Below are 24,050 nucleotides of genomic sequence, written 5' to 3' on the forward strand. Positions count from 1 at the left end.
GTTTAAACATGTATTTAAAAACATTTAAAGTTCCACATAAAACAACAAAAAACACAAGTCACTTTTTTTTTCGATGTAATTAGATGCGCGTGCACGCCTACGATGCGCACACTCGCCCGCCAGCTTTGCTACTGGCGGAGTTTATTTCCAGCTTTTCCTATTACCATAACTTCGGCAATTTACATTTAAGCTTAACTAACAACAATAATGTGATTTTAAAATTGGCGGGCTGTTAACATTAACATTAACATTACATTGACATTACATTAACATTAACATTAAAACATGAAACTAATGGTCTGGCAGCCCTTATGTGTCAATCACAGGATTAACGTACATAAATCAGCAGGTGGTCACAAACAGATAAGTATTGACAATATTTGAACAATTGTTTACATTTTAATCTAATTTAATTATATTTTATTTCTATTTGCAGGTACTGGATCATCGTCGTCGTCTGGAGCAGAGTGTTTGGCACGGTGCGCAACCGTACGGCGCTGGGTGAGCGCGTGTGTAAGGTGCGGCAGGAGACGTGGACAATGCACAGCGCCGTGCAGAGTGGATGGAGCGATCGCCGTGGTCCTCCAGGTGGCCCGGGATTCGGCCAAATTTGTGTGGCGATGGTTGCCAGCAGCCATGAAGTGCAGGAAAACCACCCCTGCGTGGATTCGGATGCGCCATGTGTGTAGCGCAAGCGTGTCCAAATTGGCATTCATGGCCAACCAGCAGCCGTGATGACTCTCGTCCGCGGAGCCCTTCTGGAGGCCGGATGCCGTGGTGACGCCCATGAGAAAGGATCAGAGGAGCAACTAGGGGTGTCGCCCGGTGTCGCAAGCGTGTTTTCACGCGCTTCAGGTGAGTATTTTTGGTTCTCTGTGGATGGAATGAAGGTGTGCAAATTAAAACCATTTTTACACTCACCAGGAATACCGACAAAGACCAACACAAGAGTATTGGACTAGCTGCGGCCGGATTGCGGCATCCCAGTGAGCGGCGCCTTGCTGCACCAAAGTGCGGAGTGACTGTGGCGGTGTGCGCAATGTGCCGGCCGGCATCATCGTCGTTGTTGTGGTCATCGTCATCTGAGATGGATTGGACATCGGTGATGATTTGGACGTCGTCGTCGTCGTCATCTGAGATGATTTGGACGTCGTCGTCGTCGTCGTCGACCACCCGTTCAAGGCGCCGTCGGACTTGCTCCAGTCCGTGGTCCAGAAGTGCCTCTTGCGGATTGCGTCGATGGCTGTCGTCCAGGGTGCGTGAGCTGCTGCTTGCAGCCCGTGTCTGGCAACGATGATGTGACGTCTGCCGGTTGCTGCTCGCCAGAATTTGCTGTGTCTGCTGCTGAGTCCGCTGCTGCGTCTGCTGCTGCATCTGTTGTTGAGTCTGCTGCTGAGTCCGCTGCTGCGTCTGCTGCTGGGTCCGCTGCTGCGTCTGCTGCTGCATCTGCTGCTGAGTCTGCTGCTGCGTCTGCTGCTGAGTCTGCTGCTGGGTATGCTGCTGCGTCGCTGGATCGGGATCCCCCTCGTAATCTGGCAGGATTATCCTTTGGACAGAAAGTGGCTGGCCAAAGATAAGAGCCACTATTCTTTCTCGGGGAGTTTGGCCGCTGAGGTATCGTTTTCTGAAGCAATTTATCATCAATTCGTTGAACCTTTCGGGGTTCGGATTGATGATATTTTGTTGTTGGATTCTTCTTAATTGCCTGGCGTCTGATTCCTCCTGTCTCTTTCTTTTCAGCTCCTCCTCTTCGATACGGACCAGCGTTGGAAGCGATTCCTCGGAGATGGCCGGATCTGGATGTTGTTGTTGATGGCTGCTCCGATCCTGATTTCGAGGTTGCAGCGGGCGGAAGTGTTGAAGCAGCTGTTGCAGATATCGTGGCAAGCCAAGGAGTTGGCATGGAACACTTCGTCGATTGTGTCTAGATTGTGAGTCTGTCTTATCGCATCGTTCCTGGTGAACCTTGTCGCCTTCATTGCCCGTCTAATGATTTTATTTTGTAGGTGTTCGGGCGAAGCCCGAGTGTAAATTTTATACCATTGTTTTATTGCCTATCAATTCACTTTCTTTTCTATTTTGGTCATTATACTAAACTAACGTAACGTAAGCGTAGCTTTATCTATGCTCGCTCAGCAACATGCTCTCATTTAATGATCTATTCTTATCTATGCTCGCTCTTGTTATCTTTTCTTTCCTATGCCGTCGCTAAGCCGTCAGCAGCTGCGCCTGCTCTAGCAGTTACCGCTTGATATAGTTGGAGAACAGACCCTTTTGTCCCCAATCTATTACTTTGGCTCGAGATCGGCTCGCTTGCCTCATCCAAGTGTGTCACTCTATTGTAAAAGGCTCTGGCATCTTCGGCCACCCTCAACACACAAAATACCTATAATAAAATTTATAACGTTTTCGGAAATTAATAATTTGTGAAATTATTGAACAATCATAGTCAGCGAAAAAGCTCGATGTCTCAACATTTGGTGACCCCGACGTGATCGTCAGTAACAATTTGGAAATAAACAATTATAAACAGTGAAAATTATCCGCTAAACATAACTGTTCGAACGCGAAGCGGTTAGTTCCCATTTCGTCGCGCGCTTGCTTACAAGAACTAATACAGCTACGTGCATTAGCGGCTTCGGGTTCGCTGCACTTGCGCTTGCATACCAAAAAAAATCAAACGGTTGGTTCTTCGATTCTTCTTTGTGCTTTGCTCGCTGCTGCCTGTCGAAAATGGATGAGTCTAATGACGTGCCGGAAAACAGGGTGTCTTTTTACAAACTAAAGGCACTCTCAATATACAACAAAGCCGTTTCACTTCGAGAGACGATATTGAATGATGAAAACAACCCAATCAGTGAAGATGCGCTAAGTGTTCATTTAAAATTCTTGGAAAAAATATCCGACTCATTTAATGTTACTCATTCTAATTTAGAAGAGCTTGATGTAAGCGAAATTGGCAGCGACTTAAGCAACAATTTTGAGGATTTGGCGATGGAAATCGAAGTTCGTATTCGCTCAGCACTCCGCAGGACTACCCAGAACATGCCGCATCACTCAACGATACGACCCGAGCTCAACGTTACTGCCTCCGGAAATGTACGGTCACGATATCATATTCCTGACATTAAACTTCCCACTTTCCGTGGAGGTTATACTGAGTGGGCAGACTTTTACTCGATGTTTAGCACAGTAATAGATCAGGAGCCCTTTCTATCAAAGATTGAGAAGTTCCAGCACCTGCGCTCATGTTTGGATGGACCTGCCCTGGAGGCTGTTCGCTCTTTGGAAGTATCGGAGAGCAATTATGATATTGCATTGGACATTTTAAACAATCGTTTCAATAATAAACGTTTAATCTTTCAGGCACACGTCGCTGAGATTCTGAGGCATGAGAAGGTTGAAGATGGGTCAACTACAAAGCTACGTACTTTATCGGACAAGCTTCATTCTCACATGAGAGCGCTTAGATCGATGGGTACCATGGAGGAAATAGCTGGATGCATCATCGTTCACTCCACATACAAGTATCTCGACTCTGATACCAGGACCAAATGGGAGGAGCTGTCGCCCCCTAACGTCATACCAACATGGGACCATTTTTCGGCTTTTTTGGAGAGGAGATGTCAAGCCATTGAGAGCATGGATCAAGCTATGTTGATTCAAATCCATAGCAGTCAGGTTGGAAAACATAAACGAATCACTCATTCAAAACACAGTCTTGTTGCTACAAATACAATCGTATTGGAATGCGTGTTCTGTGATAATAAAGGGCATAACATTTACAGCTGCACTCGCTTTGGAAACCTTTCGCCATCTTTGCGTCTTAGAGAGGCAAGGAAGCTTAGAGTTTGCTTCAACTGTTTGAAGAAGGGACATCGGAATACCTCCTGCAGTTCAGGCTCTTGTCGCACATGCGGTGAAAAGCATCATACCCTTTTACATATCAACAATCCGCTGCCTACGTCAGTTAACACGGAACCTGCAAACGCTACTACGTCTCCTATTCAGACAGACTTATGCCCAGGCCCCAATCTTTCAAGTTCTCTTGTTGCCGCTTCATCACCATGCTCGCCTCCTGCTCAGAATCTTAGCTCAGACGTAGTGCTTCTAGCCACGTCAGTCATTATGATAAAGAGTCGAGTTGGTGATCTTCTTCCTTGCCGGGCTCTTCTGGATTCAGGCTCTCAGATTAATTTAATAACCTCTCGCTTTGCTCAGAGGCTTCAGCTGAAACGAGCCAAAGGGTCGGTATCAGTATCGGGTATCGGCGCTGATTCTGCATTTCACACGGAAGGTTCAGTTAATTTGGTCATTCAATCCAGGACTTCCGATTACTTCACGAGTCTCACAGCTCTCGTTGCTCCACGTATTACAGGAAACCAGCCTGCTTCTTCATTTGATGTATCCAAATGGGAAATGCCATCCAATATCAGCCTTGCTGACCCACACTTTAACAAATCTCAGCGCATCGATGTACTTATTGGAGCCAGCTTATTTTACGACATTTTATGCGTTGGACAGATCAAATTGGAGAGGGGACTTCCTATAATACAAAAAACCCGTCTCGGCTGGGTTGTCACAGGTGGAGGTCAGTACTCCCGCAGCTCAGTGCTCCTAGCTGCCTCTAGTTCGACGGAATTGAGTCAAACGCCTACCGTTGGTTTGGATGAGCTAGTGCGAAGGTTCTGGGAAGTGGAAAACTGCCACGGTCCCGCTACAGAAGCAACAAAGGAGGAAATTGCTTGCGAGGAACATTTCAAAAAACATTGCGGTCGGCTTCCAAGTGGCGAATATTGCGTTCAATTGCCTTTAAAGCTGAGTGACAGTCTTCTTGGAGATTCTTATCAACAAGCCTATCGCAGATTTCTCAATCTAGAGCGCAAGTTGGTTCGCAAACCGCTTCTCAAGGCCCAATACGCCGCATTTATAAAGGAATACGTCGATTTGAATCACATGTCCCCTGTCAAAAGTGACGCACTTAAACAATGCAAATTTTTTCTTCCTCATCACTGCGTCTTAAGAGAAGACAAAACCACCACAAAACTCCGAGTAGTTTTCGACGGATCCGCTTGTACATCTACAGGATATTCCCTCAACGATATATTGATGTCAGGCCCAACAATTCAGCCAAAGTTAGTTACGACTCTTCTTCGATTTCGTACCTTTCGTATAGCATTGACTGGTGACATTTGTAAAATGTATAGATGCGTCCGTGTCTCGCCCCAAGATAGTTTTCTGCAGTGCATACTGTGGCGTGACTCACCCCTCGAGGAGCTAAGGACATTCAAGCTGGATACCGTGACCTATGGAACGAAACCAGCAGCATTTCTGGCCGTCCGTTCTATGCACCAACTAGCGGCAGACGAGAGTTCGTCATATCCAATTGGCTCTGAAGTTGTGCTGCGGGACTTTTACGTGGATGATTTGCTAACGGGGGGAGATACTACAAATGAGGTGCTGGAAATAATTCGCCAGGTGTCAGGACTATTAGCCAAAGGAAATTTCAAGATCAGAAAATGGTGTTCCAACGATACATATGTACTCGATCAAACACCCCATGAAGATAGGGAAACATTTGTTAAATTTACTGATGGCAGCGATGTAACCAAGACGCTAGGTTTAGCATGGAATCCCACTTCGGATGAGCTATTATTTTCATTCTGTCCCAATCAAGTCCCTTCGAAACCAACTAAGCGAGTTGTATTGTCAACTATTGCACGATTTTATGATCCACTCGGACTTATAGGGCCAGTTATTACTAAAGCAAAAATATTTCTACAGCAGCTGTGGAAAGAAAAGCTTCATTGGGATGAAAGTCTGCCAGTCTCCTTACGCACAACTTGGATCAACTTTATTCAGCAGTTTGACTCTATGCAACAAATTTCTTTCCCGCGCCTATCTTTCCTTCGAAGCAGCAACCTTGAAATGCATGGATTTTGTGATGCCAGCATGAGTGCTTATGGAGCTTGCATCTACGCTGTTTCGCAAGGCGACAATGGAGTCAAGGCAAATCTTCTATCTTCCAGATCTCGTGTAGCGCCACTGAAGACTATCACAATACCCAAGTTGGAATTATGTGGTGCAGCGCTACTCGCTCAGCTTATGCATGAAGTGTCTTTGATGAACTTCAAGTGCTCTTATTATTGCTGGTGTGACTCCACAGTCGTTTTGGCTTGGATCAAGAATCAACCATCCAACTTCAATGTATTTGTCGCTAATAGACTTTCTGTTATTCAGGAACTCACATCTGGAATGTCTTGGCTGCACGTGCCAACTGATCAAAACCCTGCCGATATGCTTTCTCGAGGATCATTACCAGCTGAGCTCATCAATTCTCATCTTTGGAAGTATGGACCTACATACTTGACAGCCAGTAAGGATCAATGGCCAAGTACACCTGCTCTTCCAGAGCCGGTTTTGGAGGCACGAAAAACCATACTAATTACAAACTGCGCGTAAAGATATTTGGTGGAAGAATCAAAGTTTGTAAATTCCTTCCCCAAAATGCAACGAATTTTTGCGTATGTATGCAAATTCATTCATCGACGAAAGTCTGGAATAACTGTGGAGGACTTGCGTTTGGGAACCGAACTGCTTATTCGTCTTACTCAACAATCTCGTCTATCCACTGAAATAAGAGCCCTGGAAACGCGAAAGGACATCAAGGCTTCAAGCTCGATCGCCTCTCTTTCGCCATTTTTAGATGATTGCGGTTTGCTTCGAGTTGGAGGGCGTCTTAAAAACTCTACCTTGGACTTTGAAGCACGGCATCCCATAATATTGCCCAAGAATCATTCCATCACTTCTGCTCTGATACGGCACTTACACGAAAAGCACCTTCACGCTGGACCCCAGTCGCTATTAGCCATCATTCGTCAAACGTACTGGCCAATCGGTGGCCGAAAGACCGTAGCACACGTAATCCAAAAGTGTGTCAGATGCTTTAGAGTGAAGCCTCGAACTCTCGAGCAAATAATGGCAGATCTTCCGGTGGACAGAGTCAGCGAATCTCGTGCATTTTTAGTTACCGGCGTGGACTATTGCGGTCCGTTCCTGTATAAATCAGAAGTTCGAAACCGGCCGCCACTAAAGTGCTACATGAGCATTTTTATATGCTTCTCCACCAAGGCGGTTCACATCGAGCTTGTGAAGGATCTTACAACATCTGCGTTCCTCTCTGCTCTTCGCCGTTTCATTTGCACCCGTGGAAGACCGATTCGTATTTGGTCAGATAATGCCACAAATTTTGTTGGAGCGCGGAACGAACTGGCGGAACTTAAGTCGCTATTCCTAAGCGACAGTCATCAAGAAGCCGTGCATCAAGCTTGTCTCAACGATTGCATCGATTGGCGTTTCATTCCTCCTAGATCGCCACATTTTGGAGGATTGTGGGAGGCGTCAGTCAAGCTTGCTAAGCATTATCTTCGACGTGCCCTCGGATCCTCGCTTCTTGGATTTGATGAGCTGCGCACTCTCGCGTGCAATATCTGTGCAATCATTAATTCAAGGCCATTGTTTCCTCTTTCAGAGAACCCTGCAGATCTCGATGTACTCACGCCCAGCCATTTTCTAGTTGGCGCCCCTATCACAACCTTCTTGGAGCCTGACTTGGTTCATTTAAACGTCGATCGCTTGGACCGTTGGCAGAAGGTCACACAGCTTCAGCAAATCTTTTGGTCTCGCTGGCGCCAATCGTATTTAACCAGTCTTCAAGAAAGAACGAAGTGGCGCACCCGGAATCCTGAGCTTCACGTCAATGATGTCGTTCTTGTTAAGGACGAGAACTTCCCTCCTCTGAAGTGGCCTCTAGCGAGAATCCTCGAGCTCATCCCAGGAGCTGATGGCGTATCTCGAGTCGCCTTGATCAGGATGGCTACAGGTGTTAGCCGAAGAGCACTTGCAAAACTATGTCTATTGCCTCTACGAGATGAGGTGAAAGGCATGGATCCTTCCACGGGGGGAGTATGTTCGGGCGAAGCCCGAGTGTAAATTTTATACCATTGTTTTATTGCCTATCAATTCACTTTCTTTTCTATTTTGGTCATTATACTAAACTAACGTAACGTAAGCGTAGCTTTATCTATGCTCGCTCAGCAACATGCTCTCATTTAATCATCTATTCTTATCTATGCTCGCTCTTGTTATCTTTTCTTTCCTATGCCGTCGCTAAGCCGTCAGCAGCTGCGCCTGCTCTAGCAGTTACCGCTTGATATAGTTGGAGAACAGACCCTTTTGTCCCCAATCTATTACTTTGGCTCGAGATCGGCTCGCTTGCCTCATCCAAGTGTGTCACTCTAATACTATTGTAAAAGGCTCTGGCATCTTCGGCCACCCTCAACACACAAAATACCTATAATAAAATTTATAACGTTTTCGGAAATTAATAATTTGTGAAATTATTGAACAATCATAGTCAGCGAAAAAGCTCGTTGTCTCAACAGTAGGCTTTGCACCCGTCGCAGCTGGGAATCGGATGTAAGTGCGCCCCAAACCGGAAGACCATATTGCCAAATGGGCATGATGAGCTGCTTGATGACTATAGCCTTGGTTTCGCTTGGCAGCCGGCTTTTTGGGCCAGCAAGCCAGTCCAGTTTGGCCGCTCTTGATCGGAGTTTTGTGCAGATCCTCGTGATGTGTGAGCTTAGGGTGAGTTCTTTGTCCAATTTTATGCCCAGATATGTGTGTGATTTGTCAAGTGGCACAGCCTGTCCATTTATAGTCGGCGTTTGCCTTAAGTCCGTTGATCTAATTGTCCTCAGTGTGAATATTACATGTCCGGTTTTTTTCGCATTTATGTTAATGCACCACTTCTTGGCCCATATAGAGAAGTGAGTCAGGTATCTTTGGTTATATTTGACTGCCGCATTTGGGATTGCAGATGCGCTCATTATCACCGTGTCGTCGGCATACGTGGACAGCAGCATTGATTCCCGTTCTGGATGGAAGCCAGTGCTGTCCGGGATGAGGTGAGGCATTGGCATGTCTGAGGCATAGATTGTGTATAATATTGGTCCAAGAACACTGCCCTGTGGGACTCCAGCTGATATTTTCCCGATTCTTGAAAGTTCCTCGTCTCCGCAGCTCACACGAAAAGTGCGTTCAGCCAGGTAGCTCTCCAGAATGCAGTACAAATTTAAAGGCAGCAGCTTCATCAACTTGTACAGCAGCCCTTCATGCCATACTCGGTCAAAAGCTTCGGAAATGTCCAGAAAAATTGCCGAGCAAACTTGTTTTTTCTCATACGCCTTGAGGATATATTGAGTGACTCGAGCCAGCTGCTGCTCAGTGCCATGCTCCCGCCGAAATCCAAATTGGTAATTGGGTACGGCCTTGGCAAAATTCTCCACCTCAAACAGTCTCGCCATCAGCAATTTTTCAAAGATCTTTGAAAGGCCAGATAATAGACTGATTGGCCGGTAGGAATTCATGTCTGCTGTGTTTTTGCCCGGCTTTAAAATCATTTTAATCTGGGCATGTTTCCACTGACTTGGAAAGTGGCCCAGTCTGAAAATGGAGTTATATATTAATATTAAATATAATAGCGCTTTTTTTGGCAAATTTTTAATCAGTTTGTTATTGATTTTGTCTCCCCCAGGTGATTTGGACAGCTCCAATGCATCCACAATCTGCATCAGCTCAGGCAGTGTGACTGGTCTGAAGGGAATCCTGGTTTCCTGGTCCGGTTGTAGCTGCTTCTGCCGTTTTGACTGCTCACGCTCTCTGTTGATTGCGGCCCGCTCTTCATCTGAATTGGACAGTATCGGGCTGAATCTCTCCTCCAGGTGAGTAGCAAAGGCATCGGCTGTCTCGGCTGTTGACTTTGTCCACGAGACACTTGCCTTGCCTCCGGTCATAGTTGGCAGCCTCTGTGGCCAGTTTGGCTGCGGCTGTCTTTTGATTGTGCTGGTCAGTTTCCAAAGTTTCTGCATTTGATACCGGTCTTTGTTGTCAATCCCTGTGAACAGTTTGTTGATGTTTTTGTTTTTCAGGATTGTGAGCCCCTTGTTAAGACGATTTTGCGCCGCCCTGTAGTTTCGTCTGGCTTCGATGGTGCGGGTCGCCAGCCAGATCCTCTTGCACTGCTGTTTGATGGAAAGCAGCTCGCTTGTAGCCTCGTCCAGCTTAAGGTGATGGTGCCGGTGATGTTGCTGTGACCGCTGCTGATGTTGATGCTGACGCTGCTGTGGCCATCTTCGATGTGTGCTTGGGTGCTGCTGTTGATGTTGTGTTGATGCTGCTGCTGCTGCTACCCGTATATTGTTCAAAAACAAGTCAACGACGTCATCAATGTCCTGCGCTATTCTAATCTCGGTGTTGAGATTGATCAACCGTTCCAGCGACTTTTGGAACAGGCTGATATTGGCACGTGCTGGGAGCAGATGTTTCCTGACTGTGGGCGTAGGATGTCTACGTCCACCGCTGCCGATCGTCAACTCCACCCTGAGCAGCAAGTGATCAGAGTCCAAATCCGAGCTTGAACGGATACTCAGGTGAGTGTCGTGGATTCCTTTGTAGATTCCAAAGTCAATCGCTGATGGTCTCTTTTTTTTGTCGTAGGGATAGTGTGTGGCACCACCGGTGGCCAGCAAATTGCAGCCGTTGTTGGTGTGTACAGCCTCCATCAGTGCTTTCCCTCTGGCGCATCCACGGACATTTCCCCACCACATATGCTTCGCGTTCCAGTCACCGCATACAAGGAAGCCGGATGCTGTTTCTTCGACGCAGAGTTCTTCAAAATGTCTTATCAATCCAGTAAAATGGGCAGGCGCCCACTTGAATACAGGCGGACAGTAGATCGGCGCAAAAATAATTCCCTTTTTATTTTCCTTTTCAGTGAAGACGATGACAGGTGCACTCTGGATGAATGGCTTTGAAATTGGCTGCAGTGCAGAGTGGGTGACATCGTCCCGGAACAGGATGGCTACTCCCCCTCTGCGATCGTTTGCCGGATTTTGTGCAGTGTAAGTGTGGAATCCGCTCACAGAGACGGCCCTTGTGCGTGTTTCGATGACCATCATTAATTGTATTTTTTCCCTTTTCAGGAAAACTTCGACCTCGTTCAACTTGTTTGTCACACCACACGCGTTCCAGAAGGCAATTTTAAAAGAGTTGCCGTTCTGGCTGACGCTGTGGGTGGAAATAGTCTGTACTGGATTGACTTTTTGGTTTGACAGGCTATTCGGGACTGGACTAAACATAGAAGGCATCATTGGCGGAGGACAGGACCATGTCCAAAGAGTTTGGTGAACTGCTATTTGTTGTTTTGCTTGTTTTATTTGTATTGATATTTATTAATTTGACTATTGCAGAAAATAGACTATAGATTTTGGCCTCAAGTCTTGAGAGAAATTCTGCATTTTTTATACCCGATACTCAAAATGAGTATTGGGGTATATTAGATTTGTGGTAAAAGTGGATGTGTGTAACGTCCAGAAGGAATCGTTTCCGACCCTATAAAGTATATATATTCTTGATCAGCATCAATAGCCGAGTCGATTGAACCCTGTCTGTCTGTCCGTCCGTCCGTCTGTCCGTCCCCTTCAGCGCCTAATGCTCAAAGACTATAAGAGCTAGAGCAACGATGTTTTGGATCCAGACTTCTGTGATATGTCACTGCTACAAAAATATTTCAAAACTTTGCCCCGCCCACTTCCGCCTCCACAAAGGGCGAAAATCTGTGGCATCCACAATTTTAAAGATACGAGAAAACTAAAAACGCAGAATCGTAGAAGATGACTATATCTTCTAGAGTGCAAAATCTGAACCAGATCGTATAATTATTACAGCCAGAATCACGAAAACAATTTCACTCTTTCTCGCTCTGTCTCACTCTAACACACAGGTTTTGCCAATTGCAAAATATGAGTTCAAGGATCTCAGAACCCATAAGAGCTAGAGCAACCAAATTTGGTATCCACACTCCTGAGATATCGGACCTTGACCGTTTCGTGTCCAAATTTCGCCACACCCCCTTCCGCCCCGCAAAGGACGAAAATCTGGGGCAACCACAAATCTCAGAGACTATTAAGGCTAGAGTAACCAAATTTGGTACACACACTCCTTTAAGATGTCACTATTTTTTTTTCGATGTAATTAGATGCGCGTGCACGCCTACGATGCGCACACTCGCCCGCCAGCTTTGCTACTGGCGGAGTTTATTTCCAGCTTTTCTTATTACCATAACTTCGGCAATTTACATTTAAGCTTAACTAACAACAATAATGTGATTTTAAAATTGGCGGGCTGTTAACATTAACATTAACATTACATTGACATTACATTAACATTAACATTAAAACATGAAACTAATGGTCTGGCAGCCCTTATGTGTCAATCACAGGATTAACGTACATAAATCAGCAGGTGGTCACAAACAGATAAGTATTGACAATATTTGAACAATTGTTTACATTTTAATCTAATTTAATTATATTTTATTTCTATTTGCAGGTACTGGATCATCGTCGTCGTCTGGAGCAGAGTGTTTGGCACGGTGCGCAACCGTACGGCGCTGGGTGAGCGCGTGTGTAAGGTGCGGCAGGAGACGTGGACAATGCACAGCGCCGTGCAGAGTGGATGGAGCGATCGCCGTGGTCCTCCAGGTGGCCCGGGATTCGGCCAAATTTGTGTGGCGATGGTTGCCAGCAGCCATGAAGTGCAGGAAAACCACCCCTGCGTGGATTCGGATGCGCCATGTGTGTAGCGCAAGCGTGTCCAAAGCATTCATGGCCAACCAGCAGCCGTGATGACTCTCGTCCGCGGAGCCCTTCTGGAGGCCGGATGCCGTGGTGACGCCCATGAGAAAGGATCAGAGGAGCAACTAGGGGTGTCGCCCGGTGTCGCAAGCGTGTTTTCACGCGCTTCAGGTGAGTATTTTTGGTTCTCTGTGGATGGAATGAAGGTGTGCAAATTAAAACCATTTTTACACTCACCAGGAATACCGACAAAGACCAACACAAGAGTATTGGACTAGCTGCGGCCGGATTGCGGCATCCCAGTGAGCGGCGCCTTGCTGCACCAAAGTGCGGAGTGACTGTGGCGGTGTGCGCAATGTGCCGGCCGGCATCATCGTCGTTGTTGTGGTCATCGTCATCTGAGATGGATTGGACATCGGTGATGATTTGGACGTCGTCGTCGTCGTCATCTGAGATGATTTGGACGTCGTCGTCGTCGTCGTCGACCACCCGTTCAAGGCGCCGTCGGACTTGCTCCAGTCCGTGGTCCAGAAGTGCCTCTTGCGGATTGCGTCGATGGCTGTCGTCCAGGGTGCGTGAGCTGCTGCTTGCAGCCCGTGTCTGGCAACGATGATGTGACGTCTGCCGGTTGCTGCTCGCCAGAATTTGCTGTGTCTGCTGCTGAGTCCGCTGCTGCGTCTGCTGCTGCATCTGTTGTTGAGTCTGCTGCTGAGTCCGCTGCTGCGTCTGCTGCTGGGTCCGCTGCTGCGTCTGCTGCTGCATCTGCTGCTGAGTCTGCTGCTGCGTCTGCTGCTGAGTCTGCTGCTGGGTATGCTGCTGCGTCGCTGGATCGGGATCCCCCTCGTAATCTGGCAGGATTATCCTTTGGACAGAAAGTGGCTGGCCAAAGATAAGAGCCACTATTCTTTCTCGGGGAGTTTGGCCGCTGAGGTATCGTTTTCTGAAGCAATTTATCATCAATTCGTTGAACCTTTCGGGGTTCGGATTGATGATATTTTGTTGTTGGATTCTTCTTAATTGCCTGGCGTCTGATTCCTCCTGTCTCTTTCTTTTCAGCTCCTCCTCTTCAATACGGACCAGCGTTGGAAGCGATTCCTCGGAGATGGCCGGATCTGGATGTTGTTGTTGATGGCTGCTCCGATCCTGATTTCGAGGTTACAGCGGGCGGAAGTGTTGAAGCAGCTGTTGCAGATATCGTGGCCTCTGCAATCGCTGTGGCTCATACGGCTGCAGTAATAGTTTCCGAGCCTCCGGATTGACATGGCAAGCCAAGGAGTTGCGAAGCGCCCACTTGCCGCATGGAACACTTCGTCGATTGTGTCTAGATTGTGAGTCTGTCTTATGGCATCGTTCCTGGTGAACCTTGTCGCCTTCATTGCCCGTCTAATGATTTTATTTTGTAGGCTTTGCACCCGTCGCAGCTGGGAATCGGATGTAAGTGCGCCCCAAACCGGAAGACCATATTGCCAAATGGGCATGATGAGCTGCTTGATGACTATAGCCTTGGTTTCGCTTGGCAGCCGGCTTTTTGGGCCAGCAAGCCAGTCCAGTTTGGCCGCTCTTGATCGGAGTTTTGTGCAGATCCTCGTGATGTGTGAGCTTAGGGTGAGTTCTTTGTCCAATTTTATGCCCAGATATGTGTGTGATTTGTCAAGTGGCACAGCCTGTCCATTTATAGTCGGCGTTTGCCTTAAGTCCGTTGATCTAATTGTCCTCAGTGTGAATATTACATGTCCGGTTTTTTTCGCATTTATGTTAATGCACCACTTCTTGGCCCATATAGAGAAGTGAGTCAGGTATCTTTGGTTATATTTGACTGCCGCATTTGGGATTGCAGATGCGCTCATTATCACCGTGTCGTCGGCATACGTGGACAGCAGCATTGATTCCCGTTCTGGATGGAAGCCAGTGCTGTCCGGGATGAGGTGAGGCATTGGCATGTCTGAGGCATAGATTGTGTATAATATTGGTCCAAGAACACTGCCCTGTGGGACTCCAGCTGATATTTTCCCGATTCTTGAAAGTTCCTCGTCTCCGCAGCTCACACGAAAAGTGCGTTCAGCCAGGTAGCTCTCCAGAATGCAGTACAAATTTAAAGGCAGCAGCTTCATCAACTTGTACAGCAGCCCTTCATGCCATACTCGGTCAAAAGCTTCGGAAATGTCCAGAAAAATTGCCGAGCAAACTTGTTTTTTCTCATACGCCTTGAGGATATATTGAGTGACTCGAGCCAGCTGCTGCTCAGTGCCATGCTCCCGCCGAAATCCAAATTGGTAATTGGGTACGGCCTTGGCAAAATTCTCCACCTCAAACAGTCTCGCCATCAGCAATTTTTCAAAGATCTTTGAAAGGCCAGATAATAGACTGATTGGCCGGTAGGAATTCATGTCTGCTGTGTTTTTGCCCGGCTTTAAAATCATTTTAATCTGGGCATGTTTCCACTGACTTGGAAAGTGGCCCAGTCTGAAAATGGAGTTATATATTAATATTAAATATAATAGCGCTTTTTTTGGCAAATTTTTAATCAGTTTGTTATTGATTTTGTCTTCCCCAGGTGATTTGGACAGCTCCAATGCATCCACAATCTGCATCAGCTCAGGCAATGTGACTGGTCTGAAGGGAATCCTGGTTTCCTGGTCCGGTTGTAGCTGCTTCTGCCGTTTTGACTGCTCACGCTCTCTGTTGATTGCGGCCCGCTCTTCATCTGAATTGGACAGTATCGGGCTGAATCTCTCCTCCAGGTGAGTAGCAAAGGCATCGGCTGTCTCGGCTGTTGACTTTGTCCACGAGACACTTGCCTTGCCTCCGGTCATAGTTGGCAGCCTCTGTGGCCAGTTTGGCTGCGGCTGTCTTTTGATTGTGCTGGTCAGTTTCCAAAGTTTCTGCATTTGATGCCGGTCTTTGTTGTCAATCCCTGTGAACAGTTTGTTGATGTTTTTGTTTTTCAGGATTGTGAGCCCCTTGTTAAGACGATTTTGCGCCGCCCTGTAGTTTCGTCTGGCTTCGATGGTGCGGGTCGCCAGCCAGATCCTCTTGCACTGCTGTTTGATGGAAAGCAGCTCGCTTGTAGCCTCGTCCAGCTTAAGGTGATGGTGCCGGTGATGTTGCTGTGACCGCTGCTGATGTTGATGCTGACGCTGCTGTGGCCATCTTCGATGTGTGCTTGGGTGCTGCTGTTGATGTTGTGTTGATGCTGCTGCTGCTGCTACCCGTATATTGTTCAAAAACAAGTCAACGACGTCATCAATGTCCTGCGCTATTCTAATCTCGGTGTTGAGATTGATCAACCGTTCTAGCGACTTTTGGAACAGGCTGATATTGGCACGTGCTGGGAGCAGATGTTTCCTGACTGTGGGCGTAGGATGTCTACGTCCACCGCTGCCGATCGTCAACTCCACCCTGAGCAGCAAGTGATCAGAGTCCAAATCCGAGCTTGAACGGATACTCAGGTGAGTGTCGTGGATTCCTTTGTAGATTCCAAAGTCAATCGCTGATGGTCTCTTTTTTTTGTCGTAGGGATAGTGTGTGGCACCACCGGTGGCCAGCAAATTGCAGCCGTTGTTGGTGTGTACAGCCTCCATCAGTGCTTTCCCTCTGGCGCATCCACGGACATTTCCCCACCACATATGCTTCGCGTTCCAGTCACCGCATACAAGGAAGCCGGATGCTGTTTCTTCGACGCAGAGTTCTTCAAAATGTCTTATCAATCCAGTAAAATGGGCAGGCGCCCACTTGAATACAGGCGGACAGTAGATCGGCGCAAAAATAATTCCCTTTTTATTTTCCTTTTCAGTGAAGACGATGACAGGTGCACTCTGGATGAATGGCTTTGAAATTGGCTGCAGTGCAGAGTGGGTGACATCGTCCCGGAACAGGATGGCTACTCCCCCTCTGCGATCGTTTGCCGGATTTTGTGCAGTGTAAGTGTGGAATCCGCTCACAGAGACGGCCCTTGTGCGTGTTTCGATGACCATCATTAATTGTATTTTTTCCCTTTTCAGGAAAACTTCGACCTCGTTCAACTTGTTTGTCACACCACACGCGTTCCAGAAGGCAATTTTAAAAGAGTTGTGGGTGGAAATAGTCTGTACTGGATTGACTTTTTGGTTTGACAGGCTATTCGGGACTGGACTAAACATAGAAGGCATCATTGGCGGAGGACAGGACCATGTCCAAAGAGTTTGGTGAACTGCTATTTGTTGTTTTGCTTGTTTTATTTGTATTGATATTTATTAATTTGACTATTGCAGAAAATAGACTATCGATTTTGGCCTCAAGTCTTGAGAGAAATTCTGCATTTTCTTTATGGGCATGGGACTGGAAATTTGCGGGGAGAGTTTTTTGCTGTTCTTGTTGCTGCTGGTGGTGGTGCTGCTGCTGCTCATCCCTCAACTTCTGTTGGAACTTGGCCAAATGATTTTCGGCCGGATTGGCTTGAGCTGTAAAACGATGTTCAATCCTTTTGTTGGATCGTTGGGGCTCAACCCTCCGATCTGTTTTATTGTGTTTTATGTTCACCGTAGGTACAGTGGGTATTCGAAATAATGAATACTTTACTTTACTTTAATATGAGCATACTACATCTCCCTCCTTTTGAAAAATAACGTAATCTAATGAAGTTATTTTATTTTTAGCTTTTACTATATATGTATACGAGTTATGTATTCTTAAAAAGACAATTTATATATATATATATTTTTTTTTTCTTTTTAGTCAATTATTAGAGTATTGAGCTTTAATTAATATTGATAAAATTTAAAAGTTATTTGAATATAAATGCAGAATAGTATATTTTTATGGTTTATATTTATGCATGGCCATACTAAAAAATGATTAATAATTGCAAATCTTTAACATATCCTTATGTACTTTCTGAGTTTTGTTTTTATTATCGGAGATTATGACGTTATCTCTTTCTCCGATACTTTCTACTCTATATGGTCCTATATATTTAAAATCTAGCTTATGTCCTGTTTCATTTTTCAATAAAACTTTATCTCCTACAGCTAAATTTAAATCTTTTAACTTTAAGTCATATAGCTGTTTATTTTTAATTTTATGCTCCTCGAGCATAATCCTTGCTCGTTTATATGCTATTTCTAATCTATATTTACTCTCTTTAGAGTAATCATCTATGTTATATAGAGGTGCTATTCTATCTATAGTATTAAATTGATCTGGTAAGTTTGAAGTCTTTCCGAAAACTAGCTCATATGGACAATAATCATGTGCCATAGAGGGGGTTGTATTAAAACAATATACGAAGTATTGCAGCCATACATCCCAGTCTGCTTTGTCAGCTGAGATGTATGAGCGTATGAACTCGTTAAATGTTCTGTGGCTTCGCTCCTCGGTTCCTACAGTCTGGTGATGATGTGCAGTAGAAGTTATGTTTTTGATGTTTAGATTTTTACATAAGTCTTCAATTATTGAATTTTTATATTCTGTTCCCATGTCCGTAATGAACGTCTTCATTGGACCGTACTTTAGAATAAAATTTTCAAAAATAGCTTTAGCTACTGTATTTGCACTTTTGTTTCTAATGGGTATGGCAACAAGGTATTTTGTCAGGTCACATATTAAGGTGACTGCATATTCATTTCCTTGTTCTGATTTAGGAAGTGGACGGATCGTATCCACTATTACCCTATCAAAAGCCATGTATGGTGTTTCTGTAATAGTCAATACGGTCCAATGAAGACGTTCATTACGGACATGGGAACAGAATATAAAAATTCAATAATTGAAGACTTATGTAAAAATCTAAACATCAAAAACATAACTTCTACTGCACATCATCACCAGACTGTAGGAACCGAGGAGCGAAGCCACAGAACATTTAACGAGTTCATACGCTCATACATCTCAGCTGACAAAGCAGACTGGGATGTATGGCTGCAATACTTCGTATATTGTTTTAATACAACCCCCTCTATGGCACATGATTATTGTCCATATGAGCTAGTTTTCGGAAAGACTTCAAACTTACCAGATCAATTTAATACTATAGATAGAATAGCACCTCTATATAACATAGATGATTACTCTAAAGAGAGTAAATATAGATTAGAAATAGCATATAAACGAGCAAGGATTATGCTCGAGGAGCATAAAATTAAAAATAAACAGCTATATGACTTAAAGTTAAAAGATTTAAATTTAGCTGTAGGAGATAAAGTTTTATTGAAAAATGAAACAGGACATAAGCTAGATTTTAAATATATAGGACCATATAGAGTAGAAAGTATCGGAGAAAGAGATAACGTCATAATCTCCGATAATAAAAACAAAACTCAGAAAGTACATAAGGATATGTTAAAGATTTGCAATTATTAATCATTTTTTAGTATGGCCATGCATAAATATAAACCATAAAAATATACTATTCTGCATTTATATTCAAATAACTTTTAAATTTTATCAATATTAATTAAAGCTCAATACTCTAATAATTGACTAAAAAGAAAAAAAAAATATATATATATATAAATTGTCTTTTTAAGAATACATAACTCGTATACATATATAGTAAAAGCTAAAAATAAAATAACTTCATTAGATTACGTTATTTTTCAAAAGGAGGGAGATGTAGTATGCTCATATTAAAGTAAAGTAAAGTATTCATTATTTCGAATACCCACTGTACCTACGGTGAACATAAAACACAATAAAACAGATCGGAGGGTTGAGCCCCAACGATCCAACAAAAGGATTGAACATCGTTTTACAGCTCAAGCCAATCCGGCCGAAAATCATTTGGCCAAGTTCCAACAGAAGTTGAGGGATGAGCAGCAGCAGCACCACCACCAGCAGCAACAAGAACAGCAAAAAACTCTCCCCGCAAATTTCCAGTCCCATGCCCATAAAGAAAATGCAGAATTTCTCTCAAGACTTGAGGCCAAAATCGATAGTCTATTTTCTGCAATAGTCAAATTAATAAATATCAATACAAATAAAACAAGCAAAACAACAAATAGCAGTTCACCAAACTCTTTGGACATGGTCCTGTCCTCCGCCAATGATGCCTTCTATGTTTAGTCCAGTCCCGAATAGCCTGTCAAACCAAAAAGTCAATCCAGTACAGACTATTTCCACCCACAACTCTTTTAAAATTGCCTTCTGGAACGCGTGTGGTGTGACAAACAAGTTGAACGAGGTCGAAGTTTTCCTGAAAAGGGAAAAAATACAATTAATGATGGTCATCGAAACACGCACAAGGGCCGTCTCTGTGAGCGGATTCCACACTTACACTGCACAAAATCCGGCAAACGATCGCAGAGGGGGAGTAGCCATCCTGTTCCGGGACGATGTCACCCACTCTGCACTGCAGCCAATTTCAAAGCCATTCATCCAGAGTGCACCTGTCATCGTCTTCACTGAAAAGGAAAATAAAAAGGGAATTATTTTTGCGCCGATCTACTGTCCGCCTGTATTCAAGTGGGCACCTGCCCATTTTACTGGATTGATAAGACATTTTGAAGAACTCTGCGTCGAAGAAACAGCATCCGGCTTCCTTGTATGCGGTGACTGGAACGCGAAGCATATGTGGTGGGGAAATGTCCGTGGATGCGCCAGAGGGAAAGCACTGATGGAGGCTGTACACACCAACAACGGCTGCAATTTGCTGGCCACCGGTGGTGCCACACACTATCCCTACGACAAAAAAAAGAGACCATCAGCGATTGACTTTGGAATCTACAAAGGAATCCACGACACTCACCTGAGTATCCGTTCAAGCTCGGATTTGGACTCTGATCACTTGCTGCTCAGGGTGGAGTTGACGATCGGCAGCGGTGGACGTAGACATCCTACGCCCACAGTCAGGAAACATCTGCTCCCAGCACGTGCCAATATCAGCCTGTTCCAAAAGTCGCTGGAACGGTTGATCAATCTCAACACCGAGATTAGAATAGCGCAGGACATTGATGACGTCGTTGACTTGTTTTTGAACAATATACGGGTAGCAGCAGCAGCAGCATCAACACAACATCAACAGCAGCACCCAAGCACACATCGAAGATGGCCACAGCAGCGTCAGCATCAACATCAGCAGCGGTCACAGCAACATCACCGGCACCATCACCTTAAGCTGGACGAGGCTACAAGCGAGCTGCTTTCCATCAAACAGCAGTGCAAGAGGATCTGGCTGGCGACCCGCACCATCGAAGCCAGACGAAACTACAGGGCGGCGCAAAATCGTCTTAACAAGGGGCTCACAATCCTGAAAAACAAAAACATCAACAAACTGTTCACAGGGATTGACAACAAAGACCGGTATCAAATGCAGAAACTTTGGAAACTGACCAGCACAATCAAAAGACAGCCGCAGCCAAACTGGCCACAGAGGCTGCCAACTATGACCGGAGGCAAGGCAAGTGTCTCGTGGACAAAGTCAACAGCCGAGACAGCCGATGCCTTTGCTACTCACCTGGAGGAGAGATTCAGCCCGATACTGTCCAATTCAGATGAAGAGCGGGCCGCAATCAACAGAGAGCGTGAGCAGTCAAAACGGCAGAAGCAGCTACAACCGGACCAGGAAACCAGGATTCCCTTCAGACCAGTCACACTGCCTGAGCTGATGCAGATTGTGGATGCATTGGAGCTGTCCAAATCACCTGGGGGAGACAAAATCAATAACAAACTGATTAAAAATTTGCCAAAAAAAGCGCTATTATATTTAATATTAATATATAACTCCATTTTCAGACTGGGCCACTTTCCAAGTCAGTGGAAACATGCCCAGATTAAAATGATTTTAAAGCCGGGCAAAAACACAGCAGACATGAATTCCTACCTATCTTTGAAAAATTGCTGATGGCGAGACTGTTTGAGGTGGAGAATTTTGCCAAGGCCGTACCCAATTACCAATTTGGATTTCGGCGGGAGCATGGCACTGAGCAGCAGCTGGCTCGAGTCACTCAATATATCCTCAAGGCGTATGAGAAAAAACAAGTTTGCTCGGCAATTTTTCTGGACATTTCCGAAGCTTTTGACCGAGTATGGCATGAAGGGCTGCTGTACAAGTTGATGAAGCTGCTGCCTTTAAATTTGTACTGCATTCTGGAGAGCTACCTGGCTGAACGCACTTTTCGTGTGAGCTGCGGAGACGAGGAACTTTCAAGAATCGGGAAAATATCAGCTGGAGTCCCACAGGGCAGTGTTCTTGGACCAATATTATACACAATCTATGCCTCAGACATGCCAATGCCTCACCTCATCCCGGACAGCACTGGCTTCCATCCAGAACGGGAATCAATGCTGCTGTCCACGTATGCCGACGACACGGTGATAATGAGCGCATCTGCAATCCCAAATGCGGCAGTCAAATATAACCAAAGATACCTGACTCACTTCTCTATATGGGCCAAGAAGTGGTGCATTAACATAAATGCGAAAAAAACCGGACATGTAATATTCACACTGAGGACAATTAGATCAACGGACTTAAGGCAAACGCCGACTATAAATGGACAGGCTGTGCCACTTGACAAATCACACACATATCTGGGCATAAAATTGGACAAAGAACTCACCCTAAGCTCACACATCACGAGGATCTGCACAAAACTCCGATCAAGAGCGGCCAAACTGGACTGGCTTGCTGGCCCAAAAAGCCGGCTGCCAAGCGAAACCAAGGCTATAGTCATCAAGCAGCTCATCATGCCCATTTGGCAATATGGTCTTCCGGTTTGGGGCGCACTTACATCCGATTCCCAGCTGCGACGGGTGCAAAGCCTACAAAATAAAATCATTAGACGGGCAATGAAGGCGACAAGGTTCACCAGGAACGATGCCATAAGACAGACTCACAATCTAGACACAATCGACGAAGTGTTCCATGCGGCAAGTGGGCGCTTCGCAACTCCTTGGCTTGCCATGTCAATCCGGAGGCTCGGAAACTATTACTGCAGCCGTATGAGCCACAGCGATTGCAGAGGCCACGATATCTGCAACAGCTGCTTCAACACTTCCGCCCGCTGTAACCTCGAAATCAGGATCGGAGCAGCCATCAACAACAACATCCAGATCCGGCCATCTCCGAGGAATCGCTTCCAACGCTGGTCCGTATTGAAGAGGAGGAGCTGAAAAGAAAGAGACAGGAGGAATCAGACGCCAGGCAATTAAGAAGAATCCAACAACAAAATATCATCAATCCGAACCCCGAAAGGTTCAACGAATTGATGATAAATTGCTTCAGAAAACGATACCTCAGCGGCCAAACTCCCCGAGAAAGAATAGTGGCTCTTATCTTTGGCCAGCCACTTTCTGTCCAAAGGATAATCCTGCCAGATTACGAGGGGGATCCCGATCCAGCGACGCAGCAGCATACCCAGCAGCAGACTCAGCAGCAGACGCAGCAGCAGACTCAGCAGCAGATGCAGCAGCAGACGCAGCAGCGGACCCAGCAGCAGACGCAGCAGCGGACTCAGCAGCAGACTCAACAACAGATGCAGCAGCAGACGCAGCAGCGGACTCAGCAGCAGACACAGCAAATTCTGGCGAGCAGCAACCGGCAGACGTCACATCATCGTTGCCAGACACGGGCTGCAAGCAGCAGCTCACGCACCCTGGACGACAGCCATCGACGCAATCCGCAAGAGGCACTTCTGGACCACGGACTGGAGCAAGTCCGACGGCGCCTTGAACGGGTGGTCGACGACGACGACGACGACGTCCAAATCATCTCAGATGACGACGACGACGACGTCCAAATCATCACCGATGTCCAATCCATCTCAGATGACGATGACCACAACAACGACGATGATGCCGGCCGGCACATTGCGCACACCGCCACAGTCACTCCGCACTTTGGTGCAGCAAGGCGCCGCTCACTGGGATGCCGCAATCCGGCCGCAGCTAGTCCAATACTCTTGTGTTGGTCTTTGTCGGTATTCCTGGTGAGTGTAAAAATGGTTTTAATTTGCACACCTTCATTCCATCCACAGAGAACCAAAAATACTCACCTGAAGCGCGTGAAAACACGCTTGCGACACCGGGCGACACCCCTAGTTGCTCCTCTGATCCTTTCTCATGGGCGTCACCACGGCATCCGGCCTCCAGAAGGGCTCCGCGGACGAGAGTCATCACGGCTGCTGGTTGGCCATGAATGCCAATTTGGACACGCTTGCGCTACACACATGGCGCATCCGAATCCACGCAGGGGTGGTTTTCCTGCACTTCATGGCTGCTGGCAACCATCGCCACACAAATTTGGCCGAATCCCGGGCCACCTGGAGGACCACGGCGATCGCTCCATCCACTCTGCACGGCGCTGTGCATTGTCCACGTCTCCTGCCGCACCTTACACACGCGCTCACCCAGCGCCGTAAGGTTGCGCACCGTGCCAAA

The 24,050-nt window shown here is 46.1% G+C and overlaps 2 protein-coding genes and 1 long non-coding RNA gene across 4 annotated transcripts; 2 read left to right on the plus strand and 1 right to left on the minus strand.

The window, feature by feature from the left end:
• The first annotated feature begins 1,459 nt into the window (after positions 1-1,459).
• LOC113566742 lies at positions 1,460-10,831 on the plus strand. The gene is made up of 6 exons (XM_026993721.1): positions 1,460-1,614; positions 1,741-1,931; positions 8,448-8,649; positions 9,599-9,785; positions 9,993-10,493; positions 10,561-10,831. The coding sequence occupies exons 1-4, from the start codon at positions 1,495-1,497 to the stop codon at positions 9,650-9,652; spliced, it is 567 nt and encodes a 188-aa protein (XP_026849522.1). The 5' UTR covers positions 1,460-1,494; the 3' UTR covers positions 9,653-9,785; positions 9,993-10,493; positions 10,561-10,831.
• A 5,132-nt stretch (positions 10,832-15,963) lies between these two features.
• Positions 15,964-16,988, plus strand: LOC113566743. 2 transcript variants are annotated; one of them, XM_026993723.1, is made up of 5 exons: positions 15,964-16,147; positions 16,215-16,409; positions 16,492-16,618; positions 16,700-16,882; positions 16,949-16,988. In XM_026993723.1, coding segments are annotated over exons 2-5 (396 nt in total). In that variant the 5' UTR covers positions 15,964-16,147; positions 16,215-16,324; the 3' UTR covers positions 16,950-16,988. The 2 variants fall into 2 exon arrangements, with proteins under 2 accessions (XP_026849524.1, XP_026849523.1); XM_026993722.1 differs by lacking the exon at positions 16,949-16,988 and having other exon boundaries at positions 16,700-16,895.
• Positions 16,989-19,577: 2,589 nt separating this feature from the next.
• On the minus strand, positions 19,578-23,061 carry LOC113566741. The gene is made up of 9 exons (XR_003409214.1): positions 22,907-23,061; positions 22,509-22,780; positions 22,232-22,433; positions 21,127-21,313; positions 20,419-20,919; positions 20,157-20,351; positions 19,948-20,074; positions 19,684-19,866; positions 19,578-19,617 (listed from the first exon to the last, which is right to left on the minus strand). It is a non-coding gene; the product is annotated as an uncharacterized LOC113566741 (long non-coding RNA).
• Positions 23,062-24,050: the final 989 nt, after the last annotated feature.

This window comes from Drosophila persimilis, unplaced genomic scaffold, assembly GCF_003286085.1.
Source record: "Drosophila persimilis strain 14011-0111.01,24,50 unplaced genomic scaffold, DperRS2 tig00000880-arrow-arrow-pilon, whole genome shotgun sequence".
NCBI classification, from domain to species: Eukaryota; Metazoa; Arthropoda; class Insecta; order Diptera; family Drosophilidae; genus Drosophila; species Drosophila persimilis.

Excerpts from the sequence above, each read along its gene's own strand:
- LOC113566742 (XM_026993721.1), top strand. The coding sequence starts at position 1,495 with ATGCTGCTGCGTCGCTGGATCGGGATCCCCCTCGTAATCTGGCAGGAT. Across the intron at positions 1,932-8,447 it reads TCGTCGATTGTGTCTAGATT|GCTTTGCACCCGTCGCAGCT; the intron begins GTGAGTCTGTCT and ends TCTCAACAGTAG. Across the intron at positions 8,650-9,598 it reads TCGTGATGTGTGAGCTTAGG|GTGATTTGGACAGCTCCAAT; the intron begins GTGAGTTCTTTG and ends TGTCTCCCCCAG.
- LOC113566743 (XM_026993722.1), top strand. The coding sequence starts at position 16,325 with ATGCTTCGCGTTCCAGTCACCGCATACAAGGAAGCCGGATGCTGTTTC. Across the intron at positions 16,410-16,491 it reads CAAAATGTCTTATCAATCCA|TGAAGACGATGACAGGTGCA; the intron begins GTAAAATGGGCA and ends TTTCCTTTTCAG. Across the intron at positions 16,619-16,699 it reads TTTGCCGGATTTTGTGCAGT|GAAAACTTCGACCTCGTTCA; the intron begins GTAAGTGTGGAA and ends TTCCCTTTTCAG.